The sequence below is a fragment of the Phasianus colchicus genome, chromosome 6 (assembly GCF_987193195.1).
Source record: "Phasianus colchicus chromosome 6, bPhaCol1.hap1.1, whole genome shotgun sequence".
Classification (NCBI taxonomy): domain Eukaryota; kingdom Metazoa; phylum Chordata; class Aves; order Galliformes; family Phasianidae; genus Phasianus; species Phasianus colchicus.
In genome coordinates, this window is record NC_143441.1 from 51,779,820 (window position 1) to 51,805,774 (window position 25,955).

At 44.5% G+C, this 25,955-nt stretch overlaps 1 protein-coding gene and 1 long non-coding RNA gene across 4 annotated transcripts in view; both read right to left on the bottom strand.

Moving 5' to 3' along the window:
- Positions 1-12,147, bottom strand: part of VIPR1 (vasoactive intestinal peptide receptor 1) — a 106,828-nt gene extending 94,681 nt beyond the window's left edge. The window contains exon 1 of the mRNA XM_090143274.1: positions 11,876-12,147. Coding sequence (XP_089999400.1) covers positions 11,876-11,932 — 57 coding nt within the window. The 5' untranslated portion in view covers positions 11,933-12,147. The remainder of the gene's footprint in view (positions 1-11,875) is intronic.
- Positions 12,148-15,384: 3,237 nt separating this feature from the next.
- On the bottom strand, positions 15,385-18,688 carry LOC116238298 (uncharacterized). Of its 3 annotated transcripts, XR_004168935.2 has the most exons (4): positions 18,574-18,688; positions 17,581-17,725; positions 15,638-15,772; positions 15,385-15,556 (listed from the first exon to the last, which is right to left on the bottom strand). It is a non-coding gene; the product is annotated as an uncharacterized LOC116238298 (long non-coding RNA). The 3 variants fall into 3 exon arrangements; XR_016467574.1 differs by lacking the exon at positions 17,581-17,725; XR_016467575.1 differs by lacking the exons at positions 17,581-17,725; positions 18,574-18,688 and adding an exon at positions 16,029-16,546.
- Positions 18,689-25,955: the final 7,267 nt, after the last annotated feature.

Genomic DNA, 25,955 nt, shown 5'->3' on the forward strand with positions numbered 1-25,955 from the left:
TGTTGTACTCTGGCCAGTTAGGCTTCCTTCCCGGGGCTGCAATATATAATTAATATTTGTTTCCAGAGCTGACAGCCCAGGAAGCTTGAGAGGTGAACTGGCAAAGAAATAATTACAAAGTAGAGGAGCACCAACCTGCCCTACATTGTAACACCTCTCCTGGAGAGGAGACCTGACTTTTCAGCAGTCATATAGTGGGGAAGAAAGCCAGTCCAAATCAAAGGCACAGCTGCTATTTTATTGGGATGATGAATTCAGTTGCAGAGTAACAAATCCTGTCAGATCTCCAGGACAGAGGGACAGCAGAAGAAAAACATTAGAGCAATACATAGAGGGAAAAAAAACAACAGGCTGGAAAAAAACAGAGTGAGAAAGACAAAAGTACCCAGGCTGCTTTGTGACTTTGTGAATGGCTTGGGTTGGAAGGGACCTCAAGGATCACGAAGCTCCAACCCCCCACCACATGCAGGGCCACCAACCTCCACATTTCACAGCAGCCCAGGCTGCCCAGGGCCCCATCCAACCTGGCCTTGAACACCTCCAGGGATGGACGGGGCATCCACAGCCTCTCTGGGCAGCTGTTCCAGCACCTCACCATCTCACAGCAAACAACTTCCCCTTGACATCCAACCCAAATCTTCCTTCTTCAACTTCAAACCATTTCCCCTTGTCCTGCCATTATCTCCCCTTTCAAAGAGTTGATTCCCCTCCTGTTTGTAGGCTCCCTTTAGGTACTGAAAGGCTGCAATGTGGTCACCGCACAGCCTTCTCTTCTCCAAGCTAAGCAAGCCCAGCTCCCTCAGCCTGTCCTCATAGTGGAGGTGCTCCAGCCCTTTGATCATCTTTGTGGCCTCCTCTGGACCCTCTCCAACAGCTCTCTGTCTTTCTTCTACTGGAGGCCCCAGACTTCGATATGGTACTGCAGATGGGACCTCACAAGGGCAGAATAGCGATGCCAGCATGGGCTATCCCAAGGAATGCTGCAGCTCTGGATGGTCCCAGACAGCACCAACCCAAGTGGGATCAGAGATCTGATCAACCTGCACAAGAGATGCATCCCTTCCCTTCCACATCGCTTTTCCCAAAGAGTAAATGCAGTTCTGTCACTCTCATGAGATGCCATTTCTCTAGGAAAAAAACTGCAGCCCATCAGCCCTTTGCTTTGCTGTTCTTCCACAAGTGAATTTGGCGTTTCTGGAAGGTGCCCCTTCAATAAATACTGGTTTTGTTTCATCTGTCTGTAACAAGAGCATAGTAGTAAAATAGCTGAACAAACAACCAAAGCTTCAACTTTATAGCTAGGTTTAAAAATATTTCCAGATGCTTAAGACATTTCTGAGGCTCAGGTCAAGTAGACCCAAGGCAGCAAGCTCTGATTTTTCATTTCCTCTCCTTCTACCAAACAGTGCTGTCTGGCTCTGGGAAAAGCTTCCCAGTTAAAGGAACTTCAATTAACCACACGGATCCAATAGAAGACCTGTGTTGGCAGAGATCTCAAGGAGACTAAAAAAAATCTTCCTATTTTATGCCCCCAAACTTGTAAGATACAAAGAAGAATTAAGAGGAAGGTGCAAATACATGTGCCAGCATCATGAGCCTCTTATTCAGAAGATTTCAATTTAATTACAGAGTACATCACTCCCTTCCAGCACACCTTCACCAACTGGTAGACATCCAAATCCAAGAAAGTAGGTATAGTGATGAATAGATCCCTAAATTAACCTCTTGCACCACAGTTTTAAGTACTGCAATAGCCATTGAAGTATGTGGAACATCATATTTTTTCTTAGGCTAATAGAGATTTTCCAACTTAGGCGATTCTACAATTCTATACTAAGGGCCATGGTTTAGTGGGGAAATACTGGGGGTTGGTAGGCAGTTGGACTGGATGATCTTGGAGGTCTTTTCCAACCTCAGTGATTCTATGATTCTGTACAAAGAAAAAGAAATAAATCTCAAACACAAAAAGCTTCAGGCTATATGTAGGCCTGAATTAACTGCTCTGAGTTTAGTCATGTTAGTTAATTACAGAGAAAAGAGTAATTCAGATTACAGAGAAAAGAGTAGAACAGGTGAACCACATAGACAGGGAGGAGCTGGTAGGAACATCAACCCCGTCACTCTGTGACTGCAAGAAATCAGTAGGCTGTGAGATGGAGAGATGGCAAAACCTCATAAAAACCAACATGTTCATGTTTTTTAAGGTCCAGCAGAACCATGAATGGCAATGCATGGGCTTGGCTTTTGAAGCTCTGTAATGCAGAAGGACAGCAGCAATGGCTTTGCAAAGTGCCTCTATCTCCAGGCAGCATGCTTCTCTTCCAGATTGTCCCAGTGACAAACATAGAATCACAGAATAGCTGAGGCTGGAAAAGACCTCAAAGATCTCCTAGTTCCAACCCCCTGCCATGGGTTGGTTGCCACTCACCAGCTCAGGTTGACCAGGACCCCATCCATAGCCTTGAGCATCCCCAAAGATGAGGCACCCACAGCTCTGGGCAGCAGCATCAGAGCCTCACCACCCACTGAGTAAAGAATTTCCACCAAACATCTAACCTAAATCTCCTCTCTTTTAGTTTAAAGCCATTTCCCCTTGTCATATCACCATCAGCCTGCCTACTGCCACCCCTCTTTTGATGTACTCCAGAATGCAGTTGGTTTTCTGGGTGCAAGAGAACAATGGTCACTTGGCTTCAGTTCTCTTTCAGAACTCAGGGTGCAATGCTTTGTATGCAGGTACATTTAGATTTTTTATTATTTTTTAACATAATTATTTCAGTTGTTCCAGTGTAAGCTCTCACTTCTCTTGACAAACCTTGCCTCATCCACATTGCGTACAAGCAGCCTGAAGATAAACCCTTAACACACAGTTTATTGAAACATGTTTAACTTCCCAGGGGAGGGAAAAGAGAGTGGGGAAGGAAGAATCAGGTTAATTTCTATGGGATCACAGAATGGCTTGGATTGGAAGAGACTTTAAAGATCATCCAGTTTCAGCTGCAATTATTATTTGGTTCCAATTATTATCTGGTTCCAATTATTAGTTCTGTTGAAAACAGTGCTTCAAAAGAAAAGGATGAGCTAGCAAGAATTCCCAGGCTCAAAAACACAGCTTATGCCCCAACTGCAAATCTACAGAAGGCAAAGAGAGAAAAATATGCAAAAAGGCAACTGCACAACACCGATAAGCAGAGAAAAACAGAAGAATTGTTACAGGATAGGAACTAAGTGCATGGCATAGCCGAGACCTACACTGCTTAATGTCAGTCTCCCAAAAAATGCAAGCAACGAGCAGTTGACATTCAAGCACGTCGGCAATTCTTCACGCACCGGTTGGCCTCATTTCGGAGCCCATTTGTCTTCCTTTGAGCATGCTGAGCAGAAAGAAAACTTATTACACACTAAAGAAAAGAAAAAGCGGTGGAGGGAAGAAGCCTGATTATGGTTCAAAGGAAAGGTGTAAATGGGAGAGAACCACATGGGTGTGGGTATTGCAGGCGACTATTAAGCATCAGGCACAGCTCTGGATGGAGCCCTGCTGCTGATGGTGAGGACTAAGTGGCTTTAGCCATAGGATTGCTCTGCTGCAGCTTTTGGATGACCAGTTCTCCCCCCAGCTAGAGCTGAATGCTTCCAGGGAAGATTTTATTCACTCCCTCCCTCAGCATGGAAACACATCCAGAGGGCTCAAAAGGTGACTTAAAGAAAAAGCCAGGGCTTATATCCCACATGGCCACAAATGGGATGAACTCCTCCTCCGGTAGATAGCATGGGGACTGTAATGGGAAAGACTGCATAATAAATCACTGCACTCACTTAAATTAGGAGCTGAATTTGGCTGCAGCTAAATAAAGGTGGAAGAGGGAGAACCTCCAGCAAGTTTTGGATTCTGGCTGCTTCCAAGCGTAAGGATGCTCAGACTCTGGTTTGAAGCAGCTCCACAACTGCACAGAGTGATTAAGGGTTTTATTAAGTATATTTCTTTTTCCTTTTCGCCTTGCATATGTTTCTTAAAGTTTGAACTGCAGCCACCTGGCCACTTAGGGAATAGGAGATAAAAGCTGCTTCTGAGCTGTGAATAAAGAAGACTGCAGGGATACAACGCGTGGATAACCTGGGGAGGGATCCAGCTGGCGGCTTCAGACCTCTAAATGCAGGAGGCTGCAGGGGTTGGAGCAAACTGCTGCTGTAGCCAATGAGGCCTGAAAAGGTGCACTGTTATCTTCTGTGCTCACGGCACGTGCATGGGACTGGCAGATAACACAGGATTTGTGTGGGTTTGGCTGTTGGGAAAGGCAGAGCGTGGGTATTTTCATGTACCTCCGCTGACCCAAAGTGAACCTGACCCAGTGGGATTTCCGTTGCTCCAGGTCACACCTGTGCAGCGATGCCATAATACAGGCATCCTGCTCTGCAAGGTGATTCCTACCCCGAGGTCACCCACAGGGGCTGATTAACTGCAAGAGACTGTGACATTGATAAGGGCCCTGGAGACACTCGCTGTTCAGGTGCTGTGATGCTACGGGTCACCAGATATTAATTGAAACATCTGTTCAGTGCAAAAATCAAGGTTGGAGCCACAAATAAACATCCTTTCCAAAGACACCCTATAGATTTGAGATTTACAAAGGAGACATGAGGTATTGATTATTTTCCCTCCTGGAGAAGAACTGGATTTAAATAGATTTTTTTTTTCTTCTCTCTTGATGAGGTGAAATTTCACAGGGATGGAGATTAAACTACACCAACAGGGAGCTCACGCTCAGCATCAAGAGTTCAGTAGGAGCATTCCTGAGCCTGCTGTAAAAGCAAAAGGGGGATCAGGAAGACAGCAGCTCAGTAAACACGTTGGGGTTTAGCTCAGTAAACATATGTGGCCCCAAAAAAGATTTGGAGCCTTCGTATTCAATTCTCTTGACTTTTGGTGTAAATCAAATACGCCAAATTCTGAAGTCCTGAAGAGATTACCAAAGCAGCATCACAGAGCCTTTTGTTAGGCCCATTGGTGAAATGCATCGAAAATAATCCCAGCTCAGATCTGAATTAGAAAATAATCTCAACGCATTTCTAGCACCTGAATTTAAATAGAAAACCAGAAGTGTAAATCTCCACCTCCCGGATGTTCAAACACTGAATGGATGGTGAGTGCCTGCCCTGGGGGTAAGGAACCTATTTAATGTGACTCACAGAGGAGTTTAGGGCTATTAACATCCGCTGTTTCAGTTGACTGGAAAAGGGACTTTATTTATGAAAAACACACCAGGGTCCCCAACACTCACGTACAGCTCAGAAGCTAAAGTCTTTATGCCCTGGAAGTATGATGTACGTGTATAAATTGGGGCTGCAGATAAAACCTGGCACACTGAGACACCAGTAAAACAGCAAAAATGAGTGCTTTCCAGCCATAAGCAATCCACAAAGCACACACTGGTGCACTACACATCCCTAAATTCACTTTATAGACCAGCCTACAATCATGGAATCATAGAATTACTCAGGTTGGAAAAGGCCTTGAATGAAGATCATCAAGTCCAACCACAACCAAACCATACCACTCTAATTCTAACAACCCTCCACTAAACCATGTCCCTGAGCATCACATCCAAATAGTTTTTCAACACATCCAGGGATGATGACTCAACCACCTCCCTGGGGAGCCTATTCCAGTTCTTAACAATCCTTTCTGTAAAGTTTTTCCTGATATCCAACCTAAACCTCCCTTGGCACAACTTGATGCCATTTCCCCTCGTCCTGTCACCTGTCATCAATGAGAAGAGACCAGCCCTGCTCTGCTGCAATCACCTTTCAGGTATCTGAAGAGAGCAATAAGGTCTCCCCTCAGCCTCCTCTTCCCCAGACCAAACAGCCCCATTTCCTTCAGTCTCTCCCCATAGGCCATATTTTCCAAGCCCTTCCCCAGCCTTGTTGCCCTTCTTTGGACCTGCTCCAGCACCTCCATGTCCCTTCTGTACTGAGGTGCCCAAACGTGCTGGGCTGATTGCTGATGTCACCAACACTAACTCGGTACCAGGGCTATGGCAACTCCAGGGCACCACATTTGCACAGCCAACCAACGAGCATGGGATGAATGCTGGAGGCAAGGACCATAAACTAAAGAAATGTCACACCTGCTTCCGCCTCTTAACCCTACCAACCAGGTCAGGCTGTGCTCCCACAGGTTATATTTACTTGTGCAGATTGGCAATTATTTAACATAATTGCTCTTGCAATTGTATCCGCTCCCTCATTAATGTTTGTGCGTGAGGCTAAGCAGTTTTAAAGTGATTTGTAGCAAAGCTAATAACCAGCAGATGCTTCCAGTCAAGCTGAAGTTTGAGGACAAACTCTGGGCACTGCTAACACCATCCTTATCAAAAGGAAGCTTTGCATTTCCACCTGTCTCCCCAGAAGCTTTACTTTAAAAACCCAGCGCTGAAGAAGCCTGCTATTGCCCCATTCAACAAGTAAAGGACAGCATAAGAATTTAAAGAGCACCCAGCTGGCTTCTGGGAGCCCATCTGCATCCCATCCCTTCCCCAGGGCACTTTCTGAATGCTAATGAATGAGCTCTCCCTGCATTATGGGTCTTGCAATGTGAAAGGTGAAGCTGGTGCCCGGAGAGATGAATCATCCCACAGAGATCCCTGGTGGGCAGGCAGGAGGCCAAGCAAGCCGCAGGGTGCTCTGAAAGGGAGCTGGGATGAGAAGGCCGCTCGTGTCCGAGCTCCCTGCCACGTTGTTAGCTGTGTTAGCTCTGGATGGAGGCCAATCTGATAGCCAGCATCGCTTCCCTTCCTCTCTCATAGAGAAAAACGAAGGGTTTGATCTTCCTTCCACCACAGTCCTCTGGGATCTCATTTCCAGACATCCCCCGTGTTGGCTTCGTTCCCACCCAAACGTAGCTCGTGACTTCTGGAGAACATCTGCGAGCAGCGAAGCATCAAATGCTCAGCACTCAGCAAGGGAAACTCAGAGAAATCAGTGCCAGGGCACAGGCAGGCCCGGCAAGTCTCACGGAAGGAGCTGGAGCTCCTGTCCATCTGTCTGTCCATCCAACTCCCCTGCTGGCCGCTTCTCCTTCCCTGAGGCATCACAGCATCTCTTACTCAGGTTGCCTACATATTTGGACCATTTTTTTTTTTTTTTCCTGGCTGCATTTCTTAGATTTTTGTTCTTACAAAGGACTTTCCTTGTTTTTCTAACACAGAATAAAGTTGATAAGATCAGAGAACAGGGTTGTAATAACCACACCTCCTTTTCCAGGCGCTGGAACATCCACAAGCCAACACAATGCTGCAAAGATCCCATTCCCAGCACAGAAATTACAGAAATTACACTGCCTCTGTGCTGGCTTGGCCTGAGAGCACGGTGTGACCCACCACGTTTATAAAACCAAGCCAAGTTCTTCTCCTCATCAAAACTTGAGTAACAACTTTCCTTTTACACAGATCAGCAGACTCCTCTCCTGAATCTGAGCCACAGATGTCACACAGAATGTGACAAACCACCAAGTGCACACAGATCTAATTAAGAAAATAGTCATTTTTGTCTTGAATCTCCTTGATCTATATACTGTCTGGAGTCTTTCTCAGGCTGACAATGGGACAACTGATGCTGAATAGGGAAATATTCCTCCTGTCCCACTTCTCCATCTACAGTAAGAATCTTTGTCTATGAAGTAGTCCAAATGCTGTTGACTTTCCTGTCCTACAGACTCAGTCACCATAGGATATGGCAAGACTGACTTTCATGAGATCCCAGACTTTCCAGTTGCTTCTGCCTGAGATAATCTACTAAAGAGAAAATGCTATTTATGTCTTTCATCTCCTGAAAACTGCACAAACTATCACTTAAGAAGACAAGGTACAGTACAGCCCACACAGAGACACAGCAAGGACATGGCTGAGTCATGGGCTGAGCACCCGAAGGGCTTTCAGGCAGCTACAGCACAGAGCAACATTGCCTGGTTCAGTCTGTTTCCAATCCTTTTTTTTTCTTTTTTTTTTTCCAGTTCTCATCCTCTTCTTCTTTCTAAGTTTCAGTCAGTGCCTTCATGACCAGACCCATAACGTGCTCATAGAATCATGGAACCATCAACCATCTCAAGTCAGAAGGGACCCACAAGAATCACTGAGTCCAACCTTACTGCACCCCTAAAACCCAAACCCTACATCTGAGAGCTGTGTCCAAACACTTCTTGAACTCACGTCTCAGTTGTCCAGCTGCAAAACTGGCTTTGCATCCAACAGTGAACTCAACCTCCATGCTTAGACAGTTGGGTGATCAGAGCCAGACCAGTTGCCCAACTGCAGAAGTGGTTTTGCATCCAACACTGACCTCAACCTCCATGCTTGGGTGAGTAGAGCACCCAGAAAAGCTGCAGTGCAATGTAATGATGGCAACAAGAACAAAAAATAGCAGCACCATCACAAGTCCACAGCAGCCAGATTTCACTTGGGACAGAGCACACTTGGCATTGGTATTCAGCTCAGCCCTCTGGCTGTCACACCACTGCTGATACTACAACAGTGAAGGAACTTGAACCAGATTATTTTTAGAGCACTGTAAAAAGGGAAAAAAGAAGCACCATGTTCATCCAAACCCAAATTAACAAGCTAGGCAGCTTTCTCTGTCCACGGTCACATCTGCTTTCTGATGCTGAATATTTGGCAACTATCCCTTCTCTTTAAAAACCCTGAGTAGGATTCAGCCCTTTTTATGACACATCATGATCCCAATCATGATCCTGCCTGGTTCTTCCAAGCTTTCCTGCAGATCTCACAGCTCAGGAAGGAGGGAGGGTTATGGTGTGAATCCCCTTGCATTGGAGGGAACTGCCTTCAATATTCCACACACTATAATTTTACCTATTTTGCTATTTTCTCTTGTTATGCCCGAAATGAGAGCTTCTTAGAAACACACACTGCTGAAAATACACGCTCTAAGAACTTATTTCAGTTTTATACAGAGCCAATGAGAGTTTTGGCTTTACGGAGTGGTAACTGGTGTTTTTAGATGGCCCTAAAATGAATGAATGAATAAAACCAGCCATGCGTTTACATGTTAATCAATCACAAACCCAGCAATAGGTTTAGGTTTTGTAACAACGCCTCCTTTAAATATGAAATGGATTATTTTGGTTTAAGTGGGTGTTTCTCAATGCTCAGATTCACCGTCGCCGGTCAGATGAAAGAGATGGAGTTATGGCCAAAGTGGCTGTCCAACAAGCCTAAATTTAACTGTTTTCCTTTTAGAATCATCCATCTCCAGCATTTACATTTAAGGTGCTAAAGGATCAGATCTGAGTGGTTTTACTCCCTTCCTTCACCGCAGAAGCAGAACAAGTCTCTGAAGAAAAGCACAGATTACACCAATGGAACAGGTCTGGCCAAATCCATGAGCTCTGAAAGCACACAGAGCCCACCAGGGGCTCTGAATTAACCACATCCCCATTTACTGAACAAGCACCGTGCAATTTGTAGCTCTCTGGGCTAGATCAACTCAATCATAGCCCCGAAACAGCAAATCAACCCAACAGAACCCAACAGGGAACATTGCATATCCTCCCTCCCAAATTTCACTCTTTGGGTCAGTGTTAAGTTTGACCATTGCTGGAGGCAGCTCTGCTGAACCACAGCAAATAACATTTACCCAGTTTCCTTTTTCCACATCAGTAGATCACGAGAGGGCAAGGTGAAACTTTACAGGGGCAATTAGAAGCCACGGGGCCACAACAGCTTTATAGCACTGAACTTCTCAATCAGCCAATTGTTCTCGTTCAAAGTTTTTTTTCCAATGGCAGACCAATAAAAGTTATCACAACAAACTATGCGAAAAACCTTTGCTGAGCAATCTCAGGTCCCAGAGCCAAGTTGTCACCACCACACAGCTATCTTTTGCTTTAAAAACAAATCCTGATTCCTGGGTTCAAACAGAGAAACAAAAACAAGAGGGATTTGCTCTGGCACTGAGACACTTTGGTATTAGTCACCTTGTGTAGATCAGCATAGATAAGGAGATTGTAAATCTCTCTAACCCACCAGCACAAACCAGGTGCAGGAAAAGCAACACAACAAAAGAACAGCAAAGCAACCGATGGTTCCATTAAACCAAGGCAAGGAAGCGAGATAAAGCATGGAACAAGAAAATACTACAAGGGTTGAAAAAGGACTGGGATTGACCCTTGGAACACAATGAGGCTGCAGGTTGCCATTGTTGCAGAGCTTCAGGGTGTGCACTCATCAACAGGACCAAGTGACACAAATGCATGCCAAACTACAGCATGCTGTGCAAACAACTCTGCAGGATCCTGACCCAGGGGACCCCTTCGTGCCAACAGCATTTAATGAACCGGGATTTTTTTTGTGTGCCATGAGCTTCAGTGGGAGCAAAGGCTGGAGCAGCTCCAGCAGCTGAGGAGCACTGCTCCTCTCTTAACCCTCCCCCCCCAACTCCAGCCCTGGCCATGAGCTATTTTGGATCTTCACTATGGCAAAATCTGTAGGATTCTTGGAACGAAATACCTGGCCATTTTTTATTTATATATATATATATATATATATATATATATATATATATATATATATATATATATATATATATATATTCCAATCCATTTTCCCACCACCTGTTCTTCCTCCAAAAAAGTTTTGGTGATGAAGTTGCTTGGGTGACTCACACTGACAGCAGAAAAGAAACCAACGCTGAAACAACTGCTTCATGAAAAGGGGAGAAGGAGACACAAGTGATGCAGTCCCAAATCTGGGTTACTTGGCACTCTCTGAGGCTCAGCCTGGTTGGCTTTGCCCAATGGGGAGTGGAGTGGCTCAAAGTTGTCACTCACTGAGCAGAGCCAAAGTGGCTGCAATTGGATAGCCCATAAGGTTCCTTGCTACCCAACCCACTCTGTGATCTTACAGGGAGACCTGTGGCCATGTGCCAATGGGCAACCAGTTCCCATGGGCAACCTCACCCAACTCTATGGGAAGCAAACTCAACTCTACGGAAAGGAAACTCAGCCACAGCCAGCTCCCCATGCAGCTCACTGGATTAAAAAAAAAAAAAAAAAAAAAAGTGTGGAACGAGCTAGGAATTGCACACTGCAAGGAAACAAGAGCTTCAGTAAAACGTTCAGTACCCAACCCCACGCCTGCACTGTTTGCACAGCAAATCAGCTATTGCATGCACCAGTGGAATCAATCCCATTTGCTAACCACTACAGCATGCTACCAACTGTCAGCAGTGGGAAGGAAGCAGCACTGCCCGTGGTCAGGGACTGGCTAGCATGGAAATTATAAGGAGAAGGGACAGAGCTAAAAGAAAACACAGCCTTTGCTGCCAAAGGATGAACGATGAGGTTGAAGTGCCGGAGAATGGCACTTTGCTGAACTTCTCATGGGTGGGGATGGTGTATCATCTGGAGCCTCTGTCCTGGGGTATCGCGTCCCGTTATTCCCAGTTTTGGGAGGGTGCTGAACGAAACCGTTGCGCTCCTGAGCGGGAGCTGCAGACGGCAAAGCTGAATGCCAGCGGGAGTCGGAGAGAAAGCACTGAAAACACAAAGTGAATTCCTCGAGCTCCTGCGATACTGTTACTCTTGAAGAGGGCGAGCTCAGAGAAAGAAAAAATAATAATAAATAAAGGAGGAAAAAAAAAAAACCCAAAACAAACAAAACCAAAAACAGTAACTAAGAGATTCCCTCTTACACAGAGAAAGGGAAACCCAGCAAACACACACCTGCCTTTCACCGACCGCGCTTCACAAAGTTGCCCAAACTTTGCCTTAGGCGGAACGTCTCTTCTGAACCCATCCAGCAAAAACAGCGCCTACCGACCGGGGCAAAACCCCGCGCAGCCCCGCACCGGCAGCACTCACCGCAGATAGAAGGCAGCCCAGCAGAGGCAGGAGGACGCGCAGCCGCGCGGATTGCATTGCCGAGGACACCGCGCTCCGCCGAGCTCCGGCCGCTCCGTTCCTCGCCTCAGCGCTGCGCTGCGCTCCAGGACTTGCGCTCCCGTTGCGCGCATCCACGGAGAGAGAAAGAGAGACGGGGAGAGAGAGAGAGAGGGACGGAAACGGCTCCGCACCGCACCGCACCGCACCGCACCGCTCCGCCGCCCCCGGCCGCCTCCTGTGCGGGGCGGGGCCGCTCCGCCTCCCTCCCGCCCCAGGTGCCGGAGCTGCACGGGGGGAGGGAGGGGGTCCCCTCCTCCCCTTATCCATTTATTTTTTTTTCTCTCTCTTTTTTCTTTTCCCTTCCCCCCCCCTTTCTCCCGTCCTTTTCCCATTTCCTTCCCCTTCCTTTTTTTTTTCCTCCCTCAGTTTTTACATTCTTTCTTTCACTTCCCCCCTCCCCCTCTTTCATTTTTCTTCGTTTTCCTCCTTCTCCCTTTTTTCCACATTCCATTCCTTTCCCCCGTTTTCAGCTTTTCACTGCTTCCCCCCCTTTCTCTCCCTTCCCCCCCCCCCTTTTTCTCCTTTCTCCCCTTTCTTCTTCCCCCCCCCCTTTTCTCCCCTTTCCCCTCATATCTTTATTTTCCCCCAGTTCCCATATTTCTTTTTCTCTTATCTTTTTGCCTCCTTCCCTCCCCCCCTCCCTTTTTTCATCCTCCCTCCCTTTCCTCCGTTTTCTCTTTTACACACTTTCTCCACTTCTAAAACCTTCCCCCTTTCCTTCCCCCTTTCCTTCCCTCTTTCCTTCCCCCTTTCCCTTTTTCTCTTTCCCTTTTTCTCTTTCCCTTTTTCTCTTTCCCTTTTTCTCTTTCCCTTTTTCTCTTTCCCTTTTTCTCTTTCCCTTTTTCTCTTTCCCTTTTTCTCTTTCCCTTTTTCTCTTTCCCTTTTTCTCTTTCCCTTTTTCTCTTTCCCTTTTTCTCTTTCCCTTTTTCTCTTTCCCTTTTTCTCTTTCCCTTTTTCTCTTTCCCTTTCCCTTTTTCAACCATTTGCAGTGGTTAAACTGAATGGGATGGAGGGAAGCCAAGAGGAGATCAGCAAAGCTTGATTTTCAGTTTTCACCCCCCAGTTGGTGCAGTCACCATGGGATTCCTACAGCCCTGGTGGAAGAAACTTTCAGAACTGTGCTTCACTGTGCAGAAGCATCATCCCCAATCTTTCCAGAGCCAAAGGACAGTTCAAATTAGGAAAAAATTCTTCTCAGACGGATCAGTGATACATTGGAGGTGTTCAGGAAATATGGAGATGTGGCACTGAGGGACGTGGTTCGGTGGGATGGGGTTGGATTTGGTGATCTTAGATCTGAATGATTCTGTGATTCTAACACCAAATTTGCCCATGTTTGGGATGTAAATGTGGAAATCCCTCCTCTCCCACAAATAATGTGGAAGGCTTCATTGCTTATTCTCTATGGAGTGGTCTGTGCTTTTATGGATACTCGCAGGACAATTTTTTTTCTTGTTTGATATGAAAAACCCCAGTCCTATAGTTTGTCTTTGTAGCTCTGACAGTGCCTTATGATTACCAGTGTAAAAAGAGGGATGGGATGCTAATTGCATCAATTAGTTGTGCGATGACTTGAACGCACAACAAAGCTGTATAAAAGTTTGTTCAGATCATAAAGTGGCAGAGGAATGGCTGATTAGCTGGTCACTGCCTCTCACAGCTAATAACAGCTTTATTACGAAAGCATTTCATGCTTCCTTCAGTTACTCATGTGGCCTGAATGCGTCCAAAGAGCCCATTGGATCCAGGTTTCATTGTGGGAAGACATTTGAAATTGTTCATTTCCAGCTTCTTTTCAGACAGAGAATCCAAACGTTTTGTATCTCGTGACAATGAATGTAGAGGCAAAGTCCTGACTAATTTTGAACATCCCATTTGAACATCATCCTGAGAAGTGGTGGAGTCACTGTCCCTGGAGGTAAACCATGGAGATGTGGCACTAAGGGCACGGTGGGGATGGGTTGGGGCTGGACTTGATGATCTTGGAGGTCTTTTTCAGCCTTAATGATTCTATGATTCTGTGACTTTACACCTCCTCTTTGGCCTCTTCTGTACCCATTCTTATCACCACATACCCAATTTGGGATGGGAGGAGGAGCCAGAATGATCCAAAACTGTGGTTTTATGCAGTGTCACAGGGATGGTCAAGGTTTAAACCTTTATCTTTTCTCCTGAGTGGGCACAGGAGCATTTCTAAGTGTTAAACTGATGTTTTTACCAACAACACCAAGCTGTATTCCCCAACAAGATCATTTTGTTCTGAGCTCATCTCTGTGAAAACTGGATTAGTATGGGAAATTTTGCCCATTTACTTCACTTTCCACTAAACTCTGCTGATGTCCAGCTCCCATTTTGCTGCAGCTGGTGGGAGGTTGGTACTTGCTCCCTGTGCTTCTTTTTCACATATTTCTGAAAAAAAAATAAAATAAAAAACGAGGCTTCAGGGCTGTGGTGTGAAGGTAGGGAGGCTGGAGCTGCTTGGTATTGAACGGGGCTTTGCAAAAAGCTTGGTTGCTCAGGGAAGCTCTGGCTGCCTCATTTCTGGAGGTGTTCAAGGCTGGGTTTGATGGGGCTCTGGGCAGCCTGAGCTGGTGCCTGATTTAGTGGTTAGCAACCCTTCCAACTAAGGGGGTTGGAACTAAGTGATATTAGAGGTCCCTTCCAACCCACACCGTTCTATGATTATGTGATTGTCTATCATTTTGTGTGCAGCTTAGAAAACATTTTTCTCATTTCAGTTATGAACAACTTAGGAAAGTTTTGATTCTTCCTCGCACCAGTAGTAACAGAGGGATTCAGTGGTCACTAGTTTGGGCTAGTAGAGCTTACATCTGTTATTTAGCTCTCCTCCTGAAAAGAAATTAACATCCAAGCTGAGCATCTCTCCTAAAATGCCCTATTTTTCTGTATCTTTGGGAAAATGTCATACAAATGTACCATGGACTAGTTGATCTTGGAGGTCTTTTCCAACCTTGGTGATTCTATGATACAAGGTGTTGTTGGAGGCCATAGTAGAGAGAAATAAACACACCTGGGGGTTTCCTGTCTCTGGTTTTTCTTCTCTCTGCTCCCGGGCAATCAGCAATACAAAGACTGTTAATAAAGTGTCTGAAAGGACATTATTTGAGAGCTGATTCATGCAGCAGTTTGCTGAAGGCTGGATTTGCTGCTCTGTGCCCTTGGGGTTATGTTCCCTATTTAGCTTTCTCTTCAAACCCAGTGCGATGCATCTGTTCTGCCTTCCACTTCGTGAGTTTCGTTTAAATAAAGTAATGGCATCACATTCCATAAACAAACTGTGAAGTCTATTCCTATGTATTATTTGCACTGGGATTAGAAACAGGAAAACAATCGCTGTGTTGTTGTTCAAACACAACGATACCCACCTACAGGATGTCACTATTTGCAAAATGAACCATTAATTACTGGTGGCTTCCTGTGTTTTTGAGTCTCCTCATTTGTCAATCAATAGCAGAAAGTCTGGTGGATCTGAAGTGGTATTTTTAATCAGGTTTGTTGTTGATGTTTCCATCTGTAGGTCTTCCATGATTTGTTATCAATGCCAGGACCAGACCTCTAGCTGGTGTAACCAGCACCACTCTATGTGCAGAGAGAAAGGGTTGACTGAATCAATGCAAGTTTGTTGAAAACAACAGAATTGGAAAGAGGAATGAGACCTACCAGTCATACCCCAAAGCAACAGAAGTGATTAATGACTGTGGCAAACTCTGCTCTTGGTCTCCGTTTCTGCATGATGACTGGATGCCTTTGGGGAAGATGGCCTTGAGACAGGGCAGCTGAAGGAAGTGTGATGACCTGAGGATGACAGGAGGATGGATGTTATCAGTTCCTTCTAGGGAAAGCTGAGGGATTCAGTTCATGTAACTGTGGACTTTTAGAATTGAAATATTGCCTTCCAAGCACATTTTAGCTGATCTATTCTGTATGGGTTGGGACGATAAGTCTTGAGCTCTGGGCTCTGTGGACTCATTGACTAGATCTTTACCAACTGTAAAGGGATTTCATGTGACATGTAGGAAGTGAAAATGTTTGTGAATAGACATCTAGTCACTGTCTGAAGCCAGCCTGTATCCCTAAAACCTCTTTGTTGAATGTTTTGGAAGATGTTAACAGGAGTTGAGGTATACTTCAGTGTGGCTGGGACTTCCAACATCTACTCTAACTGGAATTCTTCTTGTCAACCCCATTCACAAGCCAGACTTCTCTGTACCAAAACCAGCAAGAAGGATTCAGAATCAAGGTCACAGCACTTCAGCAGAAAATATTTCATGTGCGTATGGGGAGTTACTACGTTATGGTGAAAAAGCTTTCAAAAGTGAAGAAAGATAAACAAGGTGCTAAAATGAAGCGAGTCTAATGTTTTTTTATACAGCTGTCAGCCTTATGAACAATCCATAAACATATTTTATGGCTTGCATAGGGCAATCAAACCAACAACTGGAACACGAATCCATTGTTTACATGAATGAGCGACGCAACTGAATACAGGAAACCACAGCCGATTGGATGGTCCCCAGGCACAATTGCACAAACCAAAAATAAAGGAAAGTGGCAGATTTTCTGCTAGTGTAGATCAGTCATATCATCATATCATATCATATGCATTGAATTTTCATCTCTTTTCCTTATTTTTTATTTTATTTTATTTTACCACGAGGAGATCTCGTCCTCAGAATAAAGATCATTTTTACCTTTTACTCAAGCAATATTTTCTAATTAGATTATACATAATTAATATTATTCTTTATATCTGTTTGTTTGTTTGTATGTTTGTTTTCAGTGCCTGCAGCCTGCAGCTGTGGGTCAGGATCACACAGTCCTGTACTAGCACTGAAGGAAATCAAGATTATGGCATTAGTAAAAGACAAGATACAGAAGGTGGGATGCTTATTGAAATCTTCAGTATGTCACTGCAGTATGTCAGCAAATAAGATCATTAAGTAAAGGTACAAGAGGAAAATTGCAAGCTTTGATTAGCAGAGAGGAACCCAATCACACATTGCATTAATTTTATTCATTTAGTTTATGCATAAATTTAGCAAACAAAGTTGTTGTTGTTTTGCCATATCAGTGTCCAACCATCAGGAAAAGCTTATTATTATTATTATTTGGTGAAGAATGTGCTCTCTCCATTCTCTTAGTTGTCAACCTAATTCTAAATGCCTTCTCTGTAAGGCATCTTTCCTTCACTTTCCATCTGCTTTCATTTCTCACTGAGTATCTGAGTATCTGATCCATGAGGGTCCCTTAGAGGAGCCATGAAGACCACTGCCCTGGGAGCTGCAATGTTCCTCCTGGCTGTCAGGCAGTCATCCAAGAGCACTGCTATGGTACTGCAAATGGTTCAGATAAGAACCGTGAGAGCAAAGGAGTACTGGATTGTGATGAAGGATTTGATCTGCTCCGTTGGCTTGGTTTGGAGGTGAATGGAACCTCAAGAGAGAGTCAACAAACCAGTGCAGGATGAACTGTATTGTTCTCCATGGAATGGACTGACCAGCTCTCCACTAACTTTTTCTATCAAAATCTTTCAAGGCCAGGTTGGATGGGGCTCTGGGCAACCTAATGGAGTGTCTGATTTAGGGGATGACAACCCTACTCACAGCAGGGGGGGTTGGAACTTGATGATCTTGGAGGTCCACTCCAACCCAACTCCAACTCCAAGCCATTCTATAATTCTGTGATTCTATCCAGTGGTTTAGTTCTTCTAGAAACCTCCACCAGTTTCAATGACGTAGCCCCATAAATCTACAAAAGCAGCAGAGATGCATATATCAGTGAAATATCTGAAAAGCATGAGTGCAATATTTCAATTATAGGGATCTACTTGATACCAGCAGATGATGGTCTTGTCCTTGGTCTGTGGGGCAAGGGTGAATTATTCAGCTCCTGTTGCTCACCTCACTCTGTGAGCTAAAGATAGTAATAACTACCTTCCAAAGTCCTGAGAGAGTTAAGGATTAATTACTCCATAGTACTCAACATTTATTTTCACACAATCAATGCCACTGGGAGCAGCAAAATAAGCTTTGCAATTACTACTACATACCCATGGGGGACCATTTACTCATGAAGTATTTCAATAAAACAGTTTTTTAAAAAATCATTAAAAAAATATGTTGTTTATGCAGAAAAAAAGAGAAACTCTTCAGGGCTCAGGAAGAACAACAACAACAAAAGCCATGCAAACAATTAAACAAGCAACTTTCTCTGAACTGAAGATGGCAGTCTGCTAGAAATAGAATGATTTAAAGTGGGTAGTATGCCGTGCATTATTAAAACAGCACTATTTATGCTGGGAACATGGTAAAACTGCTCCAGGGTACACAATGTGCTGAAGGCACAGAGGAAACAGGGTGCCTGGCTCTCTCCTTTTCTCCTCAGAGCTTTGCAGAGCAACGGAAGAGAGAGGAGGCAGAAAGAGCTACGCATAGCTATGCTATGCATGCAGGAAACTGATAAGCAAATACCTATCATCACTACAAGAGTATTTCTCAAGATAGGTTTGTCCTGGGAGTTTTCCTCCCAGGTTGGAGCCACCTGAAAGAAACGTTTTGCTCTCAAAGCAGAGAAATCTCTTGTGGAAGGAGACCCACCTCCTTGATTGACACCAGATGCTATGTGAGCAGAACGCTTGGCTGAAAGCATTAGAGATAAAGGTTCTACTTTATCAACAGAGGATGTGACACAAGCTGAAGTCTTTGTGGGGAAGGCAGGAAATGGAACGTTTCACTGAGCCCAGTCAAATGCATCACAGAGCTGCACTGTACAGAGGGTTCTAACTGTTGGTGCCCATAGGTCACACCTCAGGAATTTTCCAATAGGGTGATGAGATTGATAGTGGATCATGTCATGAACTGTGTTTAGAATCATAGAATCATTAAGGTTGGAAAAAATCTTTGAGAACATCTAGTCCAATTGTCAGCCCACCCCCATCATGAGCACTAACCACGTCCCTCAGTGCCACATCCCCACGGTTCTTCAACACCATCACTTCTCTGGGCAGCCTGTGCCAGTGCATTGCTGAAGATTTTAACAGCCCAAACCAGAAATTTTTGTTTCTGTGTTATAGTTTAAGTCACTTTCAGGATTTGCAACTTTACTGGGAAAGACCAGTGTGCACTGAGTACTGGTTACCAGGACTCTTCCAAGCTGTCTGCCTGTTCTCCAGTGATTGTCTCCACTTGCCCACTGGTTCTCCAAGATCCCAGTTTTCATTTATTTCTAGCTCTTACAGCTGTGAACAAAACCTTCGAATCACATGGGAATGGAACATGTTTTAGTGGACGTGGTAATGATGGGTTGATGGTTGGACCAGATGACCTTAGCAATCTATTCCAACCTATACGAATAGCTGTGCCTGAGTTTGCCAGAGCCTGGAATTACAGCTCTGAAAAGACTAAAGTGCCATGGTCATCTCACAAAGATTTAGGGCAGAAGTGACATTTCAGATAGCAGTGCTGCTCATTTGCCTTCATGGTGTTAATTGAAGATCTTGGTCCATCCAAGTGGTTTGGGAACCACCAGTGCTAGAGCCCTGAGAGATCTGGGGGCAGTGGGCTCTGATCTATGGGTAGCAAGACCCCAGGAAGCAAGCAGAGAGCAGCTCAGAATGTTTTTGGTCACACTGCAGAGTACTACCCCATGTTTTCACATGGGATAAGTTTTTTTTTCTCTCTTTTGAGTCAAACCCCAGTACGGGAAGATTGCAAGGTCTCACTGGAGCCTGAGGCGTGAACACAGCAAATGAGAATAAGACTTTCCCCACAAAACTGAGATTTTTTGACAGTTGATGAGCACCTTTTGTAAGATTACTCATTTTTCTTCCATTTGTTTATCTGGGATATCCCTTAACTCAGCCTCAAACCTGCTACAGAAAATACTTCTCACAGTGGGGAGCTGAGAGCAGTGCTGCTTATTTCATGCCCCTTGGATATACTTCCATAGAATCACAGAACCATAGAATGGCCTGGGTTGCAAAGGACCACAATGCTCATCCAGTTCCAACCCCCTGCTATGTGCAGGTCACCGACCAGCAGACCAGGCTGCCCACAGCCACATCCAGCCTGGCCTTGAATGCCTGCAAGGATGGGGCATCCACAACCTCCTTGGGCAACCTGTTCCAGTGCCTCACCACCTCTGTAAGAAAAACTTCCTCCTAATATCCAACCTAAACCTCCCCTGTCTCAGTTTCAAACCATTCCCCCTTGTCCTATCAATATCCACTTTCTTGGAGAGGAAGGTTCCCACCTGGTGTCCCAGTTGAGATCTCTTCCTCCATCCCTTCTTAAGGAAATACTGTTTGCTGCAACTCAGATTTCTTGGTGTAGCTGCTGAATATCACAGTTAAGGATTCACATAGCTTGCTTGATTTCCTCATCTGACACATTTCTTACATATCTGCTGCCTCCAGGTTTATATCTGTGCAAGCAAATCAAGTATCCTTACTATACATTAGCAAAACATTGCATCTATTGATGGAGTGAAATGTTACGTTCTAAATCCCTCCAACACACACACACAGACACACACACACAGAATGTAGTTTCTGGATGGGATAAAAGCTGACAGTTCAATCTCTTGAATGAATGCTGTCTGGGAGGAATTTGTCTGATATAAATGCTGTTTTCCAGATGATTGTTGTTTTTTTCAGACTTTCCTTGTAAGCATAAAATGGTTTCATGCACAAAACCTCTTTGACTATAGAAAACAAGGAAGCCCTCCTTTAATCTGGGGATATTTGCAGGCTAAATCACGTTAGATTTAACTGGATTGACAGAAAAGGATTTTCCACTGTTCCTATCGTTTTTGACAGTGTAAATGCCAATGACATGATGGTATTCTAGAAGCAATTATTTCCCCTGTGAGGCCCTGGTCTCATTGCCTGCACCCAGAGAAGAATGACAGCAAGGACTGCAGGTGTATGACATTATTGTGACACTTCTGTGCTGTCACCATCTCCAGGAGGTTTTGCAACAGCCTTTTCAGGGAAAGCTTTTAAAAACTGTGGCTACTCCTGTAGCCTTCTGGAAAAATATCAGTCATATAAAGACATACATCCCATAGAGAGCTGAACATTATCCAAGGAGATGACTTAATGCACGTCGCGGGAAGCGAAGCATCGTGTTTCACTTCTTCTGAGTTAAGATCATGGCATTTAATGGGGTAAACTCTCCTGATGCATTGGCTCTGTGCTGACGTCTCCTGCCGTACCTGCTGACTCTGAGAAGGATTTCACAGAGAGGAGATGAGCTCTTCTCAAGGGCTGAAGATCTTGCTGCTGTATTTTGCCTCGGAGATGTTACGTTGCCATGCCCTGGATTGGCTCTCCATATATCAGAGGGCTCAGTCTTCCTTGGCATAGCTCAAGTGAGGTTCACCAGCGTTCAGCAAGCTTTTATTTATTTGTTTCAACAAGAAATATGACCCTTGGCATTTATAACATCAGTCTTCTCCCTAAACACTGTATTATCTCTCTATTTACACCCAGTTTCCCATGTTATCCAGTGTCTTCCTTCCTGTGTCCAACTCTTGGATTGGAGCAGAACTGTTTTTCGTGCTCGTGTTGTGTGCTGTGCCAGGCACAGGTCAGCAAACAAGAACTCTGGCTGGCAATAGCAAAGAGCAATCACTCAAGCTGGACGATTTCATGCAGAGTGGGAGTGGCATCTGTATACTGATTCATCTTAGGCTGCAGATAGCCTGAAAACTGGGCTGTACATGGTTGGCAAAGGAACAAATATCCCAATGCAAACACAGAGGATAGAGTCGAGTATTTGTGGATAAGAGCATGGGAAACTTTGTTCTCAGGCACACGAGTTTTTGGTCACAGGTAACACAGGGGACAGAACTTTTTAAGTGAATTCCTCTGCTGATCCCATTGAGATCCTGCCATCACCAGACATTCATGCCAGGCGAGATTCCCAGGAGAAACTAGGGGTGATGGATGTGTTTTGCACATAAAACGACCCGCTGACAACAACAGCTGGGCTAGAAAACTTACAGTATCTTTTCCCTCTTTAATGCCACTAGTTCTCTGAGGGTGAATTCAAAGGCAGCTGTGCCGTATCTCGTAGTGTTCGGGAGGTGAGTGGGTTGTACTCACTCTGCTGTGAGTCATCCTCATCTTGTTTAACTGCAGCTTACCAATTTTCGTTTGTTTGTGTGTATGTTCCAGGCATATCTGATTGATGATGCACGCAGCTCTGGAAGCTTTCTGCATCAAGTCTGCGCACTTTCCATTAAAGATTTTCAGCAGTGTGCATGGAGACCGCAAGACAGAATGTAAGATGTGCAGATACAATTTGCAGAGATGAAAATGTTCTCGTTTAACCATTTATCTTCTCCCAGATCAAGCCAAGATTCTCTCAGTGATCGTGTAGGATGCACTTGCAGCCCAAAAGGCCAACAATACCCCAGGTTGCATCAGTAGAGATGTGGCAGTGAGGAGGGAAGGGATTGTCCCCTAACTGTGACCTCACTGTGGCCTCCCAGCACTTGAATGGGGCTTACAAGCAGGGGCGAGCTGACTTTTTACATGGTATGGTAGTGATAGGACAAGGAGGAATGGATTTAAACTAAAAGAAGGAAAATTTAGATCAGATGGTAGGAAGAAATTCTTTACTCAGGGGGCGATGAGGCACTGACACTGCTGCCCAAAGCTGTGGTGCCCCATCCCTGGAGATGCCCAAGGCCAGGTTGCATGGGGCCCTGGGCAGCCTGAGCTGGTGGGGGTCAACCAGCCCAAGGCAAGGTGTTGGAACTAGGTCATCTTTAAGGTCTCTTCCAACCCAAGCCATTGTATGATTCTATGATTCTATATAACGTGAGCCCATAATCAAATCCAAGGTGAAATCTAGTCGTCCAATTTGCTTATAACTGAGGAAATCACAACTATAAACAATATAATGCTAACAAGGAATCTCTTAATTGCAGGTGGCAGTCAGCAAAGACTTCATTTTAAGGTATTATCAACAGTTAGGGAAAGAAACGTAGACCTGTTCTAAACTGCATTCGCTTGAATCCTGTTTAAGCTGATGGAGTTCAAATTAAGTGCTTAATGCCAAAATGTTCCCTCTTTGGGGACTTACTCAAGCTATAAATAAGGCATTATTTCAGCATAACAAGAGCCAAAATCATGTATAGGGAATTAGATGCAATAGGAACTGTTTCCCATCTTCTCACTGCAGAAGTGGTGAGCCACAGGCTGCAAAACACATTCTGCAAAGCAAATGGTTGATTTTTAACCACTGATGTGCGTGCTCCACACCACCTGTGCTTGTCATGCAGTGCAAAGCCTGGTCTGCTCCTGGGCAGCAAGAGGGTTCTGTATTAAATGTCGGTGTTTTTCTTTAACTACAGCCACAGAAGCAAGTATGCAGGGCCAGACTGTAAATAGTGAAGTTTTATCACAGTGCACCACAGTTTGCATCTTTAGATAACCTTCCTGCTTTACAGGAACTACTGTGTCATATACTAAAAACAGCATCAGCTCCATACACAGCCTCTTTGTTGGGCTTTCTGAGTGGAATTTGCCTGTTTAAGCATAGGCGATGTCAATTAATGTGGTTCACCATAGCCATAGCCATGGGACAGGATCTATAGGATCTGCAATACATCTCTGCTTTGCTGAGCGGGCGGATGAAGTGCAGGTATTGTGTTGGAATCACCATGTTGGAGGTGTCTGTGTGTCACCCAAGGCTTGTAGCAATTACTGGGAGGCTAATTGGAGAGGAGAGGAGAGGAGAGGAGAGGAGAGGAGAGGAGAGGAGAGGAGAGGAGAGGAGAGGAGAGGAGAGGAGAGGAGAGGAGAGGAGGGGAGAGGAGAGGAGGGGAGAGGAGAAGAAAATGTCTCTTGTAACTCCCTGGCAGTTTGTGAAAGATGCACACAAGGAATGACACTGATTTGAACTGAAACATGGAAATTTTATGTGCAATTCAAAAAGATGAAATGCAACAAGCTGGGGAGATCACTATACTTTGCAGTCTCTTTCAGCTATAGCAAATGCCATATGTTACTTGAAATAGTTATGTGTGTAAATATTTTTGAGCATCAGCAATTTTTGAAGTTGTCTTTATAGTTTTACCATCTTTCCTGTTGGCCATGTGTTTTGCTTAGCTTACTTCTAGAGGCCTGATGCTTTGATTTTGGTACATAATTATACATGGTAAACAACCTTAAAATCTGTGGCTATATTGTTGTCGCTCAACAATCCATTTGTTTCCAAAGCCTATTGAGACTTTTTCACTTTTCTGTTGGTTGGCAGCAAGGAAAAATAAGGGCAGGTAGCTAAAAAATCCATAATTTTCACTAGAAGGATTTTAAAAAATTCCCATTCTTACCTAGCCAGGGGTGAATTTGTGTTCACGTTGTAGAAGCAACCTAAAGACTACAGAGGATGAGAGATAAAATCTTGATGAATTACGTATCTATGGTCCTCCATCCCATATTTCTTTTAACAGTGATAGTATTTGCATAGATAAGCCATGGGCATTGTATGGCAGCTTTTATTCTGAGGCATACGAACCTTGCATGCACTGCAGTGAGCTCTTTGTGGCAAAATCATTTGACTATGCTGTGTGATTGCAGGTTGTCACAAGGTGTGTCTGCTCAGGGCTGGATGCCTGGCTGCTGGCAGGGGATGCAGGGAGTGTCAGGGCTTTCTCTTCCTTTGGTGGCTGGGCAATCCCACCCAATGGATTGCAGTGCTGCAAGTCAAGTTGTCATCCCTCCCTATTTGTGCAGATGTTGGTTTAAGGAAAGCGTTATTTGGAGGCTAAGCTGTCCTTTAAGCATACCAAGCATTCAAATGCTGGCTCTGACCAGCATGTTATTTATGCCCCCAGGAAATTATTAATGAGTACACTGCATTGATAAGCTGTATCAACAGAAAAAAAAACATTGATTACCATAAAGGTACCAAGGAAACCCAACACAGGCACGCTGAGGAATGAACCCAAATCAGAATCCAACCTGCAAATGCGGGCAGGCACAGGCTGCATTCGCAGAGCTTGATGCATTTTCCCACAGTCAGCTCATGGAGGATGATTCCATTTTGGTCTGAGCACAGTACAGCACGTTTTCCTTTAACTGAGAGATGCACACAAGGTGGACAATTCCTAGGAAGAGCAGCACATGCTCTCCAAAGCCACTTCCCTGGGAAGTCATGAAATAGATCAGATCTTTAGAGTGAAATGAAAACATGAGGAAAGCTGCTGCTTCTGACAATTACTAACTGAATAAATGTATTTGCTGATTGACTCGGGACCATCACCAGAATGATGTAATTCCTTTACTTCTCCTACCGCTGCTAGCTTACCTGCCAGCATTTTGGAGATCTCTGTTCAGGTTTGAGGCATGATTTGCTGACATTTCAAGACAGCTAGAATAGCAATCTCACAGTGGTGAGAAGAGGAGAGCATCTGAAGTGGGAAATTCAGCACCGTAATAGCATGTCAGTAACAATTACCCTTTAATAATTATCTGTCATTCTGTGATGTCTTTAGTTGTAGATACATCTAAAGCAACAGGTCCTAACTAGGAAGAGCCATTTATCAAATGGGTATCTGGAGATTTATAAGGCACCACCAGTCGTATTTAATTCACATCAATCTCCAGTGGAGTCATCGGAATCATAAGAGAGATGAATCTCACTCAGACATGATGCAGAAATGGAACAGCCAGTTTTTCAGCAAAACCCCTATAAAATCAATCTTCTACTTCACAATGTAGCCCAAAGGCTTGAAAGTCACTGAAATCACTCAAATGCAAAAAGAATGTTTAATTACAAGCTCATTTGGGAAGGAGAAATGTAAGACAGTGTCCCCAGATTCATTTCAGGCTTATTTAATAGTTTTTGTATTCTGTGCTCTCCTTTGATGCTGAATATTAAAATATTCAACATGAAAATCTGCTTTGTGAAGAAGGTTTCGTTTCAACTGCAGCTATGAATTCATGGTCTGTCTGATCACATAGGCT